Source organism: Hemicordylus capensis, chromosome 2 (genome assembly GCF_027244095.1).
Source record: "Hemicordylus capensis ecotype Gifberg chromosome 2, rHemCap1.1.pri, whole genome shotgun sequence".
Classification (NCBI taxonomy): Eukaryota; Metazoa; Chordata; class Lepidosauria; order Squamata; family Cordylidae; genus Hemicordylus; species Hemicordylus capensis.
In genome coordinates, this window is record NC_069658.1 from 402905938 (window position 1) to 402924924 (window position 18987).

General features: G+C 44.8%; 1 protein-coding gene across 15 annotated transcripts in view; it reads left to right on the forward strand.

Annotated features, from left to right (window-relative positions):
- The window catches only part of BAIAP2 (BAR/IMD domain containing adaptor protein 2), a 223173-nt gene that overhangs the window by 154388 nt on the left and 49798 nt on the right, over nucleotides 1-18987 (forward strand). For all 15 annotated transcript variants that reach the window (XR_008316360.1, XR_008316361.1, XM_053297059.1 and 12 more), the window contains one exon: nucleotides 1407-1544. Coding sequence is in view for 13 of the 15 variants with exons in the window: in XM_053297059.1 (XP_053153034.1) it covers nucleotides 1407-1544 (138 nt within the window). In the remaining 2 variants the exon portion in view is untranslated. The remainder of the gene's footprint in view (nucleotides 1-1406; nucleotides 1545-18987) is intronic.

Sequence of the window (18987 nt, forward strand, 5' to 3'; positions counted from 1 at the left end):
TGAAGCAGTCAAAGTATTCTCTTAAAATTCAGTATTTTCCATATTTCTTCTCATTGTGTGGGAACATAGAATAACCATGCACATTTCATACAAACAAGAAGCTTCATGGGCTAGATGAAACAGTTGGATTTGTTTGTTCATTTAGACCAGAATGGTCTTTTCCTGGCTGGCAGTAGCACTCTAGAGTCTCAGGCAGAGATCTCTCTCATCGTCTGCTGTCTGATCCTTTTAACTGGCGTTGCCAAGGATTGTATCTTCAGCATACAAAGAATGTACTCAGCTCCACCACTGAGCAATGGCCTGTCCCCAACCAGACCATCTATAGGTATGCAATGTAAATGGGCAGTCATGAGAAATTACATTTCAGTGGAATAGTGTATGTTTGTTACAAAAGTTGAAATAAGTAAAGTTACCAGGGAAGTGGAGCTGGAATCTCCCGCCTTAAAATAATAATAATAATAAAAAGCTATCTACAAACGCATTCTGTATAAGCTTGCTGGTAATTTCATCTTTATTAGTATCCAGAACTTTGAAGTGACTAGTATCTCTTCTCCGCCATCTCACATTGAATTGATATCCACCAGAACTCGAAAGCCCAGATCTCTGTGGCTTAACCTTAAAACTAGACAGATTGGCTGGGCTGTAACAGACTGTCTGCTCTAGGTTAGTACTGGTTTGGTGGAAAGAAACCTGTGTTCCCTCTAACATGGATTCCCAGATGTTGTTCACTACAACTCCCAGCTTTCCCAGCTTCAGTGGCCTTTGGCTGGGCATTATGGGAGATGTAGTCAATAACATCTGTGAATCCCTGTTAGAAGGAACACTGAAAGAAACATGTAGTAATTATAGCTGATGCTATTTTAAAATAGCTGCATCCAACCCTATTGCCCATCTCAAAGAAACTGAAAATTTCTTTTTCAGAGCTGGACCCATCTGTTTCAAGAGGTATATTTCTTTTGAAAGCTCTCTCATATCAGCCTTCATAAACCATTGCTGGTGAATATTGTTTATAACCCTTTTATTAAGACTTCCAAATTCATGGTGAGCAGTTCCCAGAAAAAAGAAGGGGGAAAGTTTTCTAAAGCCAGTCATGGCCCCCTGCAGAATACCATGTTGTATTCATTTTACATACTGCTAATAAAGCGCTCTTGGAGTTAGCATTCTTGTTCTCTAGGTCACTGGGAATATATTTTCTCCACTTCTCCCAGAGGAAATTGGCTTTTGTCTTTAAACATGCACACATTCAAAACATGCCCTCTGCAGCAGGCAAGAGGTCAAGAGAGACCTATTCGCATGCAGGGAGGATGTACACACTGTGCTCATTAGGAGCAGGGGAAATTTCTGCCAATCTTTGCAGCATACTATTATTGCAGCTTTCAGCACCCTCGCACCTCTTCCACTTTCAGGCTGCACTGAAGAAGTACCAGACTGAGCAAAGGAACAAGGGTGATTCACTAGAGAAGTGCCAGGCTGAACTGAAGAAACTTCGGAAGAAGAGCCAAGGGAGCAAGAACCCTCAGAAGTATTCTGACAAGGAACTGCAGGTAGGGACTGCTTTGCCTGGAAGGCCTATGGGTTAAAAAGTCAGTTCCTATTATTTTCACTTGGTGCCAAGTTCAGTGCAATATGCATGCTACTCTTTTCTTTCTTTCTTTTTCTTTTTTTTGCTCGTGTTTTATCATGCAGCTGTGTTGGCCTCTCGGCTGTAGCTTGGCTGGGTGCAGATCACACTAAATAAGCCAGTTGTTGGTAACTGCTCTTCTGGTTTCAAGGAGGAGTCAAGCCACAAAGAGCTGTACAGACATCAGAGAGTAAGGCTGCTGTTCTGTGCCACTTACGTGGGAGCAAGTCCCTTTAAACTCAGGTGCACTTACTTCTAACATGGACATCCACAGGACTTTTTTCCGGCCAGGGGTGGGGGGAGAAGCCAGCAATCCAATACCTCTCTCCCTGGGAGTATGCCCCATTGAATTTAGTGGGAACTAGCTCAAGCCAGGGAGGGCATCTGTCCCCTCTTGTCCCCCCTCCCCCCCACCAACACCCCTGCATGTAAACTTGAATAGGATTGTGTAACATAACTGGACACTTGGAATAAATCAACTTTTTTCCTTGTGGTAGAAATGCTGTCTGACATTTATGTAAGTTTCCACTTTAAACTGCAATAGAAAAGTATGTTTGCTTTTTAGATTCTTGGTTGCAGTTGTAGTTTTCACAGACTTGAATTGACTCCCTCTCTCCCAACACTAGAACCAGGGGTCAACTCATGAAACTGTATGCTGGGAAATCATTTGTGTATCTTTACATTTTATATCCCACTCTTCCTCCAAGGAGCCCAGAGCAGTGTACTATATACTTGCGTTTTCTCCTCACAACAGCCCTGTGAAGTAGGTTAGGCTGAGAGAAGTGACTGGCCCAGAGTCACCCAGCTACTATTATGGCTGAATGGGGATTTAAACTCAGGTCTCCCCGGTCCTAGTCCAGCACTCTAGCCACTACACCATGCTGGCTTGGTCAATTTAGGACCAAGGAAGTATTTTTTCACACAGAGCACAAATAATCTATGGAATTCTCTGCCATGGGATATGGTGATGGCCACTAGCTTGGATGGCTTTAAAAGGGACTTATACGAATTCATGGAGGACAGGTCTGTCAATGGCTACTCATCTGGTGGCTATAGGCCACCTCTAGCTTCAGAGGCAAGATGCTTCTACTGTAATCTACTGTAATTACCAGTTGCAAGGTAGCAAAAGCAAGAGAGAGTGCATGCCCTCAACTCTTGCCAGTGGGCTTCTTAGAGGCATCTGGTGGGCCACTGTGTGAAACAGGATGCTGGACTAGATAGGCCTTGGGCCTGATTCAACTGAGATGTTCTTATGTTATGTTCTTATGAGAATGTCTCTTTTGTCAATGAATTAACTGAGGGAAAATAGGTTTTTCTTTCTTTCTCCAACATTATTTTTGTTGTTGATATATATAACATTTCTGCTGATAATATTCCCCAAGCCTTATAATTTTCAGTTCCTTTCTTCTTCTCTTTCCCTTCTCATCCTAAGAAGTAGTAGTAGAAGAAGAAATCTTTTCTGCATATGCCAGGGGGGTTAGCAAAGACAAATAACTTATCTAGAAAGTGACTTCTGATTTCAAGCACACTTGAAACTCCATGCTGTTTTCTAATCAGATTTTGATTGTGTTCCCCAGAGACTGTGGCACGAGAATCCCTAGGCAGGCAATATCTGTTGCCTGACAAGAATAACCAAATGCCATTGCATGAATCTTGGGGAAAGGAAATTATGTTCCTGTGAAAATATGCAGTTTTTCAAGAGGCAGAATTAGAAAAGGGCAGGAGACACACACAAAAAAGACTAATTTCAAAGACCATTATGTATTATTGCTATGCACTGAGGATATATTTAAGTGGACCTGAACACATGCAGAGGGGGTGGTGGTGCCAAAAGTGTTAATGGGCGTAGTTGCTTGGTTAATCATCTCTTTCCACTGACAGAAGTCTGTGACTTCTAACTGGTGCCCCACCTGCTGCAAACCTGCAAGTACAGCAAGTCCTAACAAGAAGTTAATAAAGTTCCTATAAACATGTTCTGGCCTAAACCAACCTGTCTGATTATTAGCTGTTATTTTTTCCTAGCCATGGCGGGAAATGTATTTGTCAAATACAGTGAAAATGTATTGTCAAATACTGTGAAATTAGGAGCCTAGCAAGCACTCTAAACCAGAGAGAGAGAGAGAGAGAGAGAGAGATTGACCAACCCCTTAGCATTTACAGTCTTATCCTTCCAGCTTCCTCTCACCCCCCATTCTCAGGCCTTCCCCTGCCATCTGCCTTATCTTCCTGAATCCTGAACTAGAAACGACTTTCTGTGTCCAGTCTGGTGTGTCTGTGTGGGTGTGCACCCCACTGCCATTTCAAGTTGATAGTATGTTTTGCTTCCCCAGGACAGCATACAAATACATGTTCTTTATTGCAAACTTCTTGCTTCTCCTCCACTTCCAACTTGCCAGGGGCTGGGTGGAATTGAGGTACAACTTACTCGGCACACTAGAGTGGCCAGGTGACCTGCCAACACTGTGCTTGTGGGTGGGGATGAATTGAGATTCCAGTTATTCAGCATAGGTTTTTCCTGTCTTGATGTGCTGTGTACCACTAACAGCTGTAGTTGTGCCCTGTAGGATCAGAGTTTAACCAACAGTAATTGGAGGGTAAGGCTATACTTTGCTGAACTAAGCATGGAGGGCAACAGCTCCTTTAGGCCTTTCCTATTGTTCTAGGTGCAGGTGTAGCGAAATAATTGCCAAGTGATTAACATGAAGATTATGCTGGGGAAGGCTGCATGTTTTAATTGCATGAAAAAGCAGAGTTGTTTGTTCTTAATTGGCTATGTGATTTGAAAATGGTCACTGAAGGGAAATAGGAGTGTTTATCAGCAGTTGTCTCTGATGCTACCTTGAGCTGCTTAATGACAGTATAAAAACTGAAAATAGTAAGTAAGCTCCTGAACATAGCTTTCACTCATTTTTAAAATTCTACATGTAGCTATATGAATTTGTGTCCTCTTAGTTTTGAGATTCTATTGGTTAAAGTTTGGAATTAAACATAGAAATGAAATTGTACCTGACATGGATTCAGTGGTTTGCATGATCCTTGTTGTCTAGCTGAGCTATCTAAAAGACTTTTTATTAAATTGGCATGCACCTGGGCCTTCAAACTTTATTTAAATGCTTGGTTCTCCTAAAATGCTAGAGGAAAGCACATCACAAGAGGCATCTGTCCAGACCATGAGAGCTGAATAGCTGCTGCTGAAGCCTCAGACTTTGGATTCTTTCAGACATCCCATCTACCATGCAGTGTTGACCCTTACCAAACGAAGATGTGATTCTGAACAGGATTGCCGCTGCTCTGCACTGTGACATCTCCCCCAAAAGTACTTGTGTGGGTTTTTGTCATGTTTCTTTGTCATTCATATGAAACTGAGTAGATCTAAAAATGCATACGTTCTTTTGTAACTTTCCCTAAGGAGTCTATCAACACTGGTCTGCAACAGAGCATTAAATCTCCATTGTGCTTTGCATGAGTTTACTGCCATCTGCATACTTGAATGCAGTATGCTGTCTCAGTTGCCCCTGAGAGGTTTTGTTCAGACCAGCTAAGCCTGAGAGCTGATTCTGATGCAAGTATGTTCCTTTGCAGAATACCTGTTAGTTACATGTGATCTCAGAACTCAGAGTGGGGTTCCAACCTCAAATTGGTATGTTAAGGGATGCCAAAGGACAGATAGTAACTGATTCAGAAAAGATCAAACAGAGATGAAAGGAGTATACTGAAAATCTGTACAGCAGGGACATCAGCATCCAAGATACTCTAGAACAGGGTTTCTCAATGTTGGGTCCTCAGATGTTATTGGACTTCAGCTCCCATAATCCCCAACCAAAGGTCACTGGGGCTGGGGATTATGGGAGTTGAAGTCCAATAACATCTGGGGACCCAACGTTGAGAATCCCTGCTCTAGAAGATATTCCCTACTTGCAATAACCTCTAATATGGGAAGATGAAGTTAGATCAGCACTCTGGTCATTACCAAGTCAGAAGGCTACAAGAATTGATGGAATAGCTACAGAAATATGGCAGGCAACAGAAGAAGAATCAGTCAAGGCTCTAACCCAGGGGTGCACAACTCAAATGACCTGGTGGGCTGAAACTGACCGTGACATGGCTCATGTGGGCCGAGGTCAATTTTTAGGGTGCTGATTATTAAAGTAACACTTAATATCAATCAATTAATTAAATTAAATCAAATTAAAGTGAAACTAATTAAAATGAATTTTATCAAAATTTAACTTTTGAAGTTCTGGCAGGCCAAGATTAATTTAAATTAAAATAAAATAAATTGAATTAAAAATTCTAATAAAATAAATACAGTGCAATCTGTACAAAATACATAACAATAAAATGCATTCTTCTTCCTTTCCACCTCTGCCAAAATGGGGCAGTCTTGGCTTGAGACAGAAAATGGGGTAGTCTTGGCATGAGTGTGTGAGTGAGAGAGAGAGAGAGAGAAAGAATGGAGCAGTCTTGGAGAGAGAGAGAGAGTGCGAGAGAAATAATGAATGGGGCAGTCTTGGAGAGAGAGAGAGAGAGAATGAATTCGAGCAGTCTTGGATGTGTGTGTGTGAGAGAGAGAGAGAGAGAGAGAATGATGGAGCAATCTTGGTGAGAGAGAAAGTCCATTCCCCGTCGTTCCGGAGGTCCCCGTCCTCCTCCCACAACTGACAGCTTTCCCTCCCCATCCCTTGGCAACGCTTTCTTTCCCCGCCGGGCTCCCTCCGTCCCTGCCATTTTCGCCCACCCCCTCTGCCAGGGCCTGCCACCACTGCCACTGGACATGGGGCCACTGTCCGCTGTAGCCTCCTACCTCATCACCGCCACTGTTTGTCTCACCGCCACCTCCCCCCAAATTCCAGCCACCGCGCAGCTGAGGAGATGGCTGCGGGAGTGTTGTGTCCTCCCCTCCCCTCCCCTCCCCCATGGTGGCGGCAGTGCACAGCGACAGAATTCAGAGCAACGCTTGGGCCTGCTATTTGTCCCAGCGTCACTTTCCAACTGCGAGGCACGCCTGCGCAGTTAAGAGACTTAACTGTGCAGGTGCGCCTCGCAGCTGGGAAGCAACTCTGGGCCAAATAGCAGGCCCAAACATTGCTCTGATTTCTGCTGCCATGCGCTGCCGCTGCCGCTGCCATGGGGGAGGGTAAGGAAGAACACCCGCACCCCCGCAGCCATCTTCTCAGCCACGCAGTGCCTGGAATTTGGGGGGAGGGGTTAAGCAGCAGGGGGAGGAAGGGGAAATAGCCCCGGGGGCCAGGAAAAAAGATGGCCCGCGGGCCATATGTTGTGCAGGCCTGCTCTAACCAAACTATGCCAGCAAATTTGGAGAACGACACAGTGGCCAACAGATTGGAAGAGGTCAGTCTAGATACCCATACTAAAGAAAGGAGACGGCTGAACAGATTGTGCAAACTATCACACAATATCCTTAATTTCACATGCTAGCAAAATAATGCTCATGATCATCCAATGCAGCTTAGAGCCCTACATGGAAAGGGAAATGCCGGATGTTCAAGCTGGTTTCAGAAAAGGCCAAGGAACAAGAGACATCATTGCTGATGCACGCTGGATAATTGAGAAAGCCAAAGAATACCAGAAAGAAGTCAATATGTGCTTTATTGACTACAGAAAGGCCTTTGATTGTGTTGACCATATCAAGTTGTGGAATATCCTTAGAGTAATGTGCGACCCAGAACATCTCATTGTTCTCATGATAAACCTATACACAGAACAGGAAGCCACAGTCCAGACAGAAGATGGTGAAACAGACTGGTTCCATATCGGCAAAGGAGTAAGACAAGGCTGTATACTTTCTCCTTCTTTATTCAATTTATATGCTGAACATATACTGAGAGAAGCTGAATTGGAAGAAGAGGAGCGTGGTTTTAAAGTTGGAGGAAGAAACATCAATAACCTGTGCTACGCTGATGACACCACTCTGATAGCTGAGAATGCGGATGATTTGCAAGCTCTAGTAATGAACGTCAAGGAGCCCATTGAAAAAATGGGACTGCAGTTAAATGTAAAGAAGACTAAACTAATGACAATGAGTACAGCAACCAGCCTCAGAATTGACAATGGAGACATTGAAGTGGTGGATAGCTTCTGCCTTTTAGGATCAACCATCAACAGTAAAGGATCCAGCAGTCAAGAAATACGCCGCAGACTAGCACTTGGTAGGGTTGCAATGCCTTGGAAAGGATATTTACAGTAGATGCTGTGACGTGTCTATAACTGCAAAGATTAGAATCGTTCGGACAATGGTTTTCCCCGTGGCACTCTATGGATGCGAAAGCTGGACTTTGAAGAAGCAAGATAGAAAAAGCATTGACACTTTTGAACTTTGGCTCTGGAGAAGACTTTTGAAGATACCATGGACAGCCAGGAAAATAAACAAATGGATCATAGAACAAATCAATCCAGAATTTTCACTCAAGGCACAAATGACCAGGCTCAAGCTATCATACTTTGAACACATTATGCAAAGACTGAGCTCCCTTGAGAAGTCCATAATGCTGGGGAAAGTTGAAGGAAAGAGAAGAAGAGGACGACCAGCGGCAAGGTGGATGGACTCGATTACGACAGCAATGAATGCACCACTGAGATACCTTAAAGGCCAAGTTGAAGACAGATCATCCTGGAGAGAATCTATCTATGTGGTCACTAAGAGTCGACACTGACTTGATGGCACTTAATCAATCAATCAGTGCATGTGAAAAAGTTAATAAGAATGCAGTAGTAATGTGGATGTTGCATTCTGATAATGTTTGGGTTAAAAAGGAAAAGAATTTGGGATCAACTTTCAAACTTATTAAATCCTTTTCTACAATGGGAGTTTAGAGAGTGCTTATCTCTGTGAAAAAGTCTTATGATGGTGACAGGGGCTTAATCAATATTGTAAAAACTGCTAAATTGTAGGATATTTTTCCAATGGGTTAAATAAAATATTCTAAATCTGCTCACATGGTACTATTTCCCCCCTTGCTATTGTCTGGGGTTGGTGTTCTAGTTTCAGGCCACATTCAGAACACTTTGGCTGTAGTGTGTCCCACATTTTCAGTTCCATTAAAAAGCCAAATGCACCACTAAGTTTCATTGATTTCATGGGAAGTGAGTGGAGTTAATCTCCCACTGATATTGGTGGAATTTAATAGTTCAGTTTTGGCTGGATCATGCCCATAGTTCATGGCCCAAAAACAGTGTATTGAGCATTGTTGTCTGGTAGGGATGTGTGAACAGGTTCAAATCTGAACGTGTTTGACATTGGACCGAACCCACCCACCCCGTCATTCGGCGGGGTTTGCAATTTTTTTTTAAATTTTGATTTTTTAGACTTATCCCCTCCAGGGGGCTTCTCCGAGCCTGTGGGGGTGTCATGACCCAGGCCACGCAGGGGTCCATTGCACATGTATGGCAGCTGAGATGGAGAAAGGCCAGGAAAGGGCCGAAGATCGCCCAAATGAGGTGCTTTTCGGCATAAGGAAAGCCAGTGGGGGGGGGGGAACCTCCGCTGAACACCCCTCGCAACCTCGGAGAAGCCCCTTGGAGGGGTTAAGTCTAAAATTTTATATATATATATCCCTGAACTAGGGCGGGGTTTGAGGGGGGCCAAACTGAACTGGCCCAGTCCAGTTCAAGGCCAATTCAGACTTGAACCAAACCGGGCCAGCCAATTTTGTGCACAGCCCTATTGTTTGGCATCAACAATATCTGAACTTCCCTGTGCTCAATGTATACTTTTATCGTTTCATGCAACTCTTATAATTGTATAGTGGGGCAGCAGTATTAATCTGTTGCAGCTAAACAAAGCAAAACAACAAAAGACCAGAATCTTGTGGTGCCTTAAAGGCTAATGTAAGAACACTCTTGCTACAATAAACTCTCATACAGTAATTCTTCTGCCACACCTCTCCAAATGGAACAATCCCTACGTTAAGATGACATTTCAGTTCTGCATGTGTCCTAGGGAAGGGAAGGAAATTCCATACTTTTTACCCTGATAAAGTTTAGGCAATGAACATGCTGATCAACATCCTGTCCTATGAAGTCCTAGTGCTCTGTGAGATGCATCTGTGCTGCAAATGGAATCGATTAATTCAGCACCAGCACTTGAATGGGCACAGGTGAATTTTGACGACCTCCCTTTCCCTTGGAAGCCCAACCTTTTCCTTGCAACCTCTAGGGACATATTTTCAGGTGTCACAGGGGCAAGGAAAAGTTGTAGTATTCCCAAGTCCCAATGCTGCATTAGTCTGGAGCACTAGTACTTCTTCACTAGGATGTTGGCTGCTGATCTTAAAATTGAAATTTTAAAGGAGACGTGGTTGATGAAATCACTGAACACTTTCCATCCTTTACATCCCACCAATTACATGGAACAAATGTAGATTAATTTTTAACAATCATCCTTATGGAAGATCCTAATACAGGCCAACTGACACCCCTACTTTTCCCTACATTTATGTTTTGCATGTATCTTGTCTAGGATGCCTCATCTAGAATTTCCTGATCCAGCATGACAGTGGACTTGTGCCTTCAATAGTTTGTAGAAGCAGAAATTTACATAGACCCATTCTCCTTCCACTGCATGATGGGGTGGAGGTGGGGAGGAAATGGCATCTATCGACATTCATCTTGTTGTAAAACCTGAAGGCTAAAGACAACAAATTTCCCCTGTGATGCCCCACAAGTCCCTCTCATTTGACTAATGGTCCTGGTGCTTATTTTGAATGGAAGGCTTGTTCCTTATGATAAGGGACTTCATGGCTTTTTGCACCTGGAAGAGACATATTGGAGTAAAGAACATTTTCTGCATATTCACTTGCATAGCTAATTTACTTTGCCCAGAAATAACTTGATAGGCAGAGCCAGATTTCACCAGGCTTTGGAACGTGCTTTAGTACGTTGACCACTGTTCCCTCTAAGGTGCGTGGCTGCATGCACACACATACCCTCCATGCCCCCTGTACAGAAATCCTTCAGAACCACTCACTTGCCCTGGCCCTCCCGCCCTCCTTCCCTCCCAGAAAGTGCCTCTTTCTCTGCGGCTGCTGCTCTCCCCGCGCTGTCTTCCCCCTGTCACCTCAGATTCCGACTCCGGAGTCCAGTCCTTGCCTGGCTGCTGGTTGCTTCTCCCTCCCACCCCCTCTGACTCTCCCCGCCCACTGCTCGTGCTCTTGTGCGGGGAATCTGCACCTTCCTCCCTTCGAGTCCTGTTTGCTGCCGCCGCCAGGGCATTGGTCCCACGTGGCTGCAGCAGTGAACAGGACTTTCAGTGGGAGCCAGTCCCGCCCCCACACAAGAACCCAAGCTATGGGCGGGGAGAGACAGAGGCGTGGGCTCCTGCATCAAGATTTTGATCATTCAGTGTTCTCTCCTAGATCTTTACTGCCATTTCCTTTTGCCAAAGAGGCCGTTCTAGACAGTGATTGCCAGGCTGAGCTGGAAACCCTAACTTTCTCTCGCCTCCAGTGATCTGTCCCTTCCAAATTTGCTTTCGTAGCAAGTTAATTTTAAATGTATATGTGTCAATGTTTAAATATTTGTCTTTTTCTACCAGTCTAGTTTTTTGCATTTCTACCAATAAAGGCTGGGCTCCAAGAGCCCACGCTTCCGCTTCTCCCCACCCACCGCTCGGACTCTTGTGAGGTGGAATCAGCTCCCTCCTCCCTCTGAGAGTCCCATTTGCCGCCACCACCAAGGCATCGAGCCCACCAGTGTGTGAAGACATGTGGGGGGGGGGAAATCCTAGGAAGTTACTGCTAGTCCATTGAAATATTGTGGATAGTTGTCATCCTATTGCCAAAAAGGATACTGCAGAGTAAAGGAGGGTTGATTTAAAAGGTCTGAGCAATATATTTGACTAAATACAAATGGCAAGAATGCCTTGTATTTTTCTACTGAATCTGTTGGTATATTGGTAGTTCTGCACAGTATCCTGTTACTGTATGAAACAACAGGTACTTAAGGAAAGAGGTAGATTTTGTTCATATTATTAGTTTGAGCTTTAAAAAATGTTTTGCTATAGAAAATGCACGTTCTTTACATAACAGCTATTGTGTGTTTTAACACAATAACACCTTTTTAACACCTTTACTGATGGAGTTACACTGGCTGCCAATAGGTTTCCAGACAAAATACAAAGTGCTAGTTATAACTAACAAAGCCTTAAACGGCTTAGGCCCTGGATATCTAAGGGAGCCTCTTCTTCATTACGAGCCCCACCGCCCATTGAGGTCATCTGAGGAGGTCTGTCTCCAGTTACCACCAACCCGTTTGGTGGCTACACAGAGACGGGCCTTCTTGGTCACTGCCCCGAGATTGTGGAATGCACTCCCTGATGAGATACGATCCTTCCCATCTCTGGCAATTTTCAAAAAACATCTGAAAACCCATCTTTTTGCTCAAGCTTTCTCAGCTTTCTAAATTTTGTGGGTTTTAATATTTGGTCTGTTTTAATGTCTGTGTGTTAGTGTGTGTGTGTTAAAGAGTTATGTGCGCACACTGCCTTGATACTGCCACCCAGAACAATACTCTTTCCATTAACTGATGATAAAAATTAGAAGGAACACTGATGTGGATGTGAGTCCTGGAACAAGTCCAATATTGCTAAAGTACAGTGTGCTGTTCCACGAGGTGCTGCAGACACTTGCCTGATATCTTGGGTTAGGGTAAAAAGTCTTTAGAGTTGGTGGGTATGGCTTTAGTTAAGCTGAAACTCTCATGGAAGAAATATGATTGTGGAGAGCACAGCTATGATGGTTGGTGGGATGCCTTTCTGGTTCAATATTCTTACTTAAGGATTGGCAAAGCTTGGTAGGGCTGCAACATGGAAAAGGGGACAGGTGTCCTGTGCTTTGATAAATGCACAGAAGAGAGAATTTCAGCAGATGCAGCCTTCCTTTCCCTTGCATAATAAGCTGCACCTGCCGGATTTCCCTCTTCTGTGCATCCCTTGAAGGAGGGGCTGTGCTTAGGGCAGGGCAAGCCGGGCGACTGCCCTTGGCCCCACTCATTTAATCCCTGTTAAAATTAACAGGAGCTTGGAAGGGTGCCCCGCACTGACTGGCCCTGCACCCCACCAGGGCTCTCTAAGAACAGTCCGGCATGAGGGTTTAGAAGACCGGTCCTCTTTTTCCATATGGTAACCCTGAGCATGGGAATACAGACATTGGATGTCTGTACTGAATTTCCCATGCTAAATTGCTCCAGTTGGCAGGATGTAAAATACCTTATAACCCATCTTTCTGCTTCCCAGCCTGGTGGGAACAGAAGATTTAATAATGGGATGGAGTGTGTGGAGTCTGTAGGAACATAGGGCTATAGGAAGCTGCCATATACCTAGTCAGACCATTGGTCCATCTAGCTGAGTATTGTCTACACAGACTGGCAGCAGCTTCTCCAAGGCTGCAGGCAGGAATCTCTCTCAGCCCTACCTGGAGATGCCATCGGGAGGAGACTTGGAACCTTCTACTTGCAAGCATGCAGGTGCTCTTCCCAGAGCAGCCCCATCCCTTGAGGGGAATATCTTACACATGTAGTCTCCCATTCAAATGCAAACCAGGGCAGACCATGCTTAGCAAATGGGACAATTCATGCTTGTTACCACAAGACCAGCTCTTGTGGCAGCCTACATTCAGGTGGGTTGGGAAGGGGTCATTTTCCGCAGTGATGCATGAATGTTTTTCAGTCAAGATGTAGCAGCCTCTTCTTACTTCCTGACCTTGCTTTGATTCCCCACTTCTTGCCCAGTTTCCCAAGTGCCAGCCACATTATCAAGCAAGTATCTCACTTCCTGTTGTATTCTGCAGGCTCCTCAGACATGGGTCCACTGCCTGTGGTCAGTGAGCAGCTGGTCAGTACAGAGTATCCTGCTGACAATATGCTTATGGAGGGAGGATTTCCTTTCGGCATGGGACTAAAGAGCTGCCAAACATGGCTATGAAATGCAAGCTTGGCTTCATATCTCCTGATCTTGCAGTGACACCCAATTTTATTTTACAAGCGTGTGATCCTGTTGACAGTAGTTATTTTAAAAGCAGAGCACCACACCCTTCCTGGCAGAGGAATTAATGTTTGGTCCAGATGCTCCTGGCTTGTGGAATTATTCCCCCTCTCCCTTCCTTCAAACGCTAGTATAGGAACATCTGTGTGGCTAAGCTAGGGATGAAAGTGGTAGACTGAATACAGTTGCTGATGCTGGAAGTGGAATGTCCCCATGCTTTGTTGCCTGGCCAGTCCCACCACAGGCCTTTGAAGGTTATTTTTTCCTCTTGGCAAACACGTTATATGCTACTTGCCCCACACTAGTCTTGGCAGTTGAAGAAAAACATAATCACTTTGCTGGAATAGGAATCTCTTGCTACTTAGGAAGAGTCCTAGACTTTACTTTGGTAGATACGTTTATTTAACTGGCTGCTAAACATCCAGCGCTCAGACACTCTGTAATCTCTTGTTTTCATGTTTTAGAACCACAGGAAGTTTAAAAGCTGCTTTTGTGCATGGCCTATTGTTTGCTGAATTATAGCATTTTGTCATTGTCCTGAAGGCTTTCTAAAAAAAAAATCTGCTCAAGGAAAAACGGCTGCACTGGAGATAAGGCTGAACAAATATCTAAATTGGAGTTTGCATCAGGCAGGTCTAACATGTGAGGAATCAAACAAATGGTAAATGAGATTTTCAGCAAACCAAGTTATCACAAAAAGGTTATTGTTCTAAGAAAGAAAGGCTTGAAGTTCCCATGCTGGGAAAGGCTGCCATTTTGGGAAATGTGTACATTTGGGGGTTAAAGTGGTAGGAAACTGGATGCTGTTCTAAGCAGGTTGAAGAAGCAGGTTGTTGATAACATGTGAACCCCAATGCATCATTCTTTAGCAATGCAGATTATACTTGGTCAATTGGAGCGGTGGGGGGACACCTCTTTTTGACACTTATCAGAATCTGAGCCTTACACAAGCCAAATCTGCTATTAATGGAGCTTGGCCAATTTGCCATTTATACGCCAAGTACAGATGCTCTACATAGTCACTTTTGCTTTTGGATTGCTTCTTGGAGACTTCCACGATTCATTCCATGACTTGCAACTTCTTGTTCAGAGGCTCTGGTCTTGACAGGAGTGAGTTTATTGAGCACTAGCCAGCTTGCTAATTATTGGTGAAGCTGGAGAGATGGGACCTCTGTGAGGAACGGGGCCAGGCCTTTTGACTCCAGAACAAAATCATCTTTTAAAGATCTGCTTGGATAAAATTTGAAAATCGAGTATAATGACAGTATAGCTGCAGTGTGCTGGAATAGTATGAATATGTAAAATTGCTTCTTTCAAACACTAGCTTAGGATCCTGCTCCTTCAGTTATTGAAACAAGTCTTATACATTAGTCAAGTTTAATTTTGGGTACAAGCAGTCTGATTTGGAGACCAGATACTTCCTCCTCCTACAGAATGATTTCCCTCTAAATCAGGTCTCAAACTGTGTCCTCCAGCTGTCATTGGACTTCAGCTCCCATCAGCCCCAGTCACAATAGCCAGTAGCTAGGGATGATGGGAGTTGTAGGCCAATATCTACAGGAGGGCTGCAGTTTGGGACGCCTGCTCTAAATCGAGCAAAACATTGTAAGAGGCTTCACCTTTTCTCCCTACACCCCTTTTCTCTAGTGCACATTTCATGAGGAACTAACATGGCTGCTTGTGTTTTGGAACCTGGCTCAGTGACACAAACACACAAAAAATTTGGGAGAGAGAGATAGTGATAAAGCTCCTTGTGCCTGAACCGCTGGGGTGCTGTTAAAAGCATGAGTATCGACACTCAGTTTAACTTGACTGAAACCCCAAAATTAGAATCCTAAAACAGGAAATTCCTTCCTTTTTCCTTACCTACCCCTCATCCTCTGGTATGACAGGCCTCCCAGTTATTGGAGACTAAATTAAGTTTGGTCCTGTGACCTACTGTACCAAGGCAGGCTCATAAGGTGGCTCAACCCAACCCAAATACTAGCATGGTATCAGTAATCAGCTCCACTGCTGTCCCCCTGTTGTCACAATGGCCCGTTTTTTATATTGTATGGGACATTTTATTTGCTTGGTGGGTGAATATGGTACCATATCCATATGGCACCAGATTTCAAGGATTTCTTTATCTCTTGCTGTTCCTTGTTGCATTTTTTAAAATGCCTAGGTATAAAATATCCTAGACTTTGTTTTTCTAGAAGGGGAGTTCTGGTTAGATGTTTGGGCTGTATAAAACTCGGGGCTAAGTATTTAGGTGTCTTCTAAGAGCCATGGAAACTCCCTTTCTCCTCCTCCTCCTCCTCTGAATATTATTAATGCTCAAACATTATTTGCTTAAATAGCCTGGAGTTCTTATAAAATTTCCATAATTGAAGCCTCATTTTGATATTCCCAGAAGGAGAAATAATTTTAGTTATAGGTCAGGGAACTCTAATGAATGGGGAGTTGGGCTTGAACCAGGCCATATGTGTTTTATGTAAAAGAGACACTGGAAAAAAGTTATGTAAAAAGCCCAGAGGTACTTAAGATTAAAAAGAGGATCCGTCTTTGTTCTCAAACACTGAAAACTGCTCATTCACTAGGGAGCAAAGAGTGAAAAGTAGCCCAATTAATAGCCTTTGAGTGGGGGATTTAGGCTTTATTCAATGACCACATTTAATCTAACAGGCAATTCTATTCCATTAATTCTTGGGCTATGAAGACTATAGCTGGCTGTTTCTTGGATCTGTCTTAGAGTTAATACATTGTCTGTAGCATTGTGTATCTTTTCTACAGCAGTACTGAAAATTATATTATTTATGGAGCCCCTGAAAATGCCTGTACAGAAGAGGGTACAAGTGCTGTACAGAAGAGGGATAAGACGAAGCCCTTCCCACAGGCTTTACATCCAGTTAGATGAAATTTTGCATTCCCACTTCCCTGAATTACACTTTGAGGCTGTTCTCACATGCAGCCTAACCAGGCAATGGACACCCATACTGGGTTAGGCTGTGCATGAGAACCGCCGGGATCGGCCCAATCCCAGTGGGGCAGCGTTGCCTAGCCCCTCTATTTACCCCAGCTGTTAGCCAAGGTTAGAGGAGCGAACACTCCCTTACCCCCGGTTACTTGCTCATGTGCAAGCATGGGCTGCTTCCAGCCCAGCCACATGCAGAGATGGGTGTCTAGAGCGCCCGTCTCTTGGGGGACTCCCCCAGTGCAGCATGTGTGTCGCATACTGCATTGTGGGATTCGTAGAGGCTGGGACAATGAGTCCTGGCCTCAGATCAGTCTGCCCTGCTCCACACTGCACAGAGCAGGGCTGATCATGTGGGAGAACGGAGTGCACTCCCACCAACAAAACAACAATGGTCTGGGAGGAAGGCAAGGTTTGGGAAGCCTTCTGCCAGCCCTCCTGGTAGGTCGTGTGAATGCCCTATTTCCCCCCTAACTTCTCCCTTTTAACAAGATGTGTCATGTCCCATATTTCTACACCCTCCAGATACTTGAAATTTATAGGGTTCCCGGATGTTCCTATGTTTCTGTCAACCAAACTGCTAAAATGGACATTGGATGTGTTGGCTTTTCTTGGACATGGCCATACAAAATATTTGCTGCCCTGCATATGGAATGACATAGTTCCTAAGCAGAGTAGACTCGAGAACAGTCTTCCAAGCAGTGGTCCACATATTTTGACTGGTGTTGGTAACCTGCTGTTATTTGTGGCTGCCCCAGGCCTTTCCATCCCCTGCATCCTCTGACACGTGCATGGAAATTTGGAGGGCAAAAAGGAGGACCAGCCTTTCACTGGGCTCCAGGCTTTGCATTTACACAGAATCAGCAAAGAGATTTGTATTGCTTTCAAGTGCCTTAAAATCCTGATGCAAAGAAAGAGGCTGATCTTCTGCCCCCACTCCTCTGAGTTCTCTGCACATGTCTCTCTCCCATCTGGCATGAAGCAAGAGATCTCTCCATCTTCCGGAGTTCTCTGCAATGCACAGAGAACATAGTAGAGATCAGAGGTATCTTCTATGCTAGGTTTGGACAGGTATTTGCATGGGTGTCCTCAGGGGAGGGCAAAGGGGGAAGTTGTCCTTTACCCTGCCCAGATTCATGGCCAGATTAATGTGGTGCAACAGTTGCTTTTACACACACACACACACACACACACACACACACACACACACACACACATTTTACTATGCTCCCACCCCTCAGAAAAACTGTGAGCACCCATGGGTGGTTGCCAGGAGGTAATTCAGTTACAAGCAGCAACCTGGCAACTGTGTTTTGTGGAATGCTGCTTCCAAAGCAATCTATGGGTCAGCAACAGATGTCATGGGTGCCCAGAGTGGCATGTGAAATTTTGAGTGGCACTCACACTGCTGGGAAGACCAGCCGCGAAGATGCCTGCTGCCAGCCTCCAGCTGTCAGGTTACTGCTTCCTGTGTCTAGGATTGGCAGCAGAGGTGCCAACTCTCTCTTAAACATGGAAGCTCTTAAAAAAACAACCATGCCCATGTGAGAGCCAGCCACCTGGCATAGCCAGAGAGATTGTCAGTGTCAGTCCTGGATGTCCACTGCTTGTTACAGCAAGCAGTGACACACCAGCCAGAGTTTGGGCACACATGCACTCTCTCTTCCCTCCAGCAACTAACTTCTGAGCTTTGTCTGCTCCTGAAATTGAGGAGACAATGCACAAAAGTTTGCTGATGCACAGAAACGGGGCAGCCAGCAATGCTTCATGATAATGCTGAATGCCACCGGGAAGAGGTGGCAGTGGTCAGTGTGAGGCTTCCAGCCAAGCAGTGAGTCCATTGGCTGGGGCTGTCACCAGTGATGTGGAGAGAGGGCCAGTGTCATGGCCTGGCTGGCATAGTGGGCAAGGCAGGGATGCCAGCTTCGCTTCGACTGCCCCCCTCCTCAAGACACCCCCACTCCTTGATTTGTCAGTGTGCCAAGAAAACCTGGCACACTGCTTCCAAAAAGTTCCCAATCCCTGCTCTAGAGCAGGGATTTTCAGCCTTGGATCCCCAGATGGTCTTGGACTTCAGCTCCCATAATCCCCAGCCCCAATGGCCTTTGGCTGGGAATGATGGGAGTTGAACTTGAACATCTGGGGACCCAAAGCTGAGAATCCCTGCTCTAGAGTATGAGCCTACTCCTAGGTCCCTGTGGATTAGGCTGCATTTCAGCCAGCTGCTATTGGTTCTGGAGCAGTCGGTATACAATGTGAAAAAGCAGGAAGCTTTTCCTTTGAACAAGTGACAGTTTGCTAGAAGACAGTGTGTCTTATATCCATATGGCAACCAGCTCAGTTGCTGTTAGGGGAAGGACAAATTGTAGTACCACAAATGTTTAAAGCTGACTGAACCTTTGCTGTCTGATC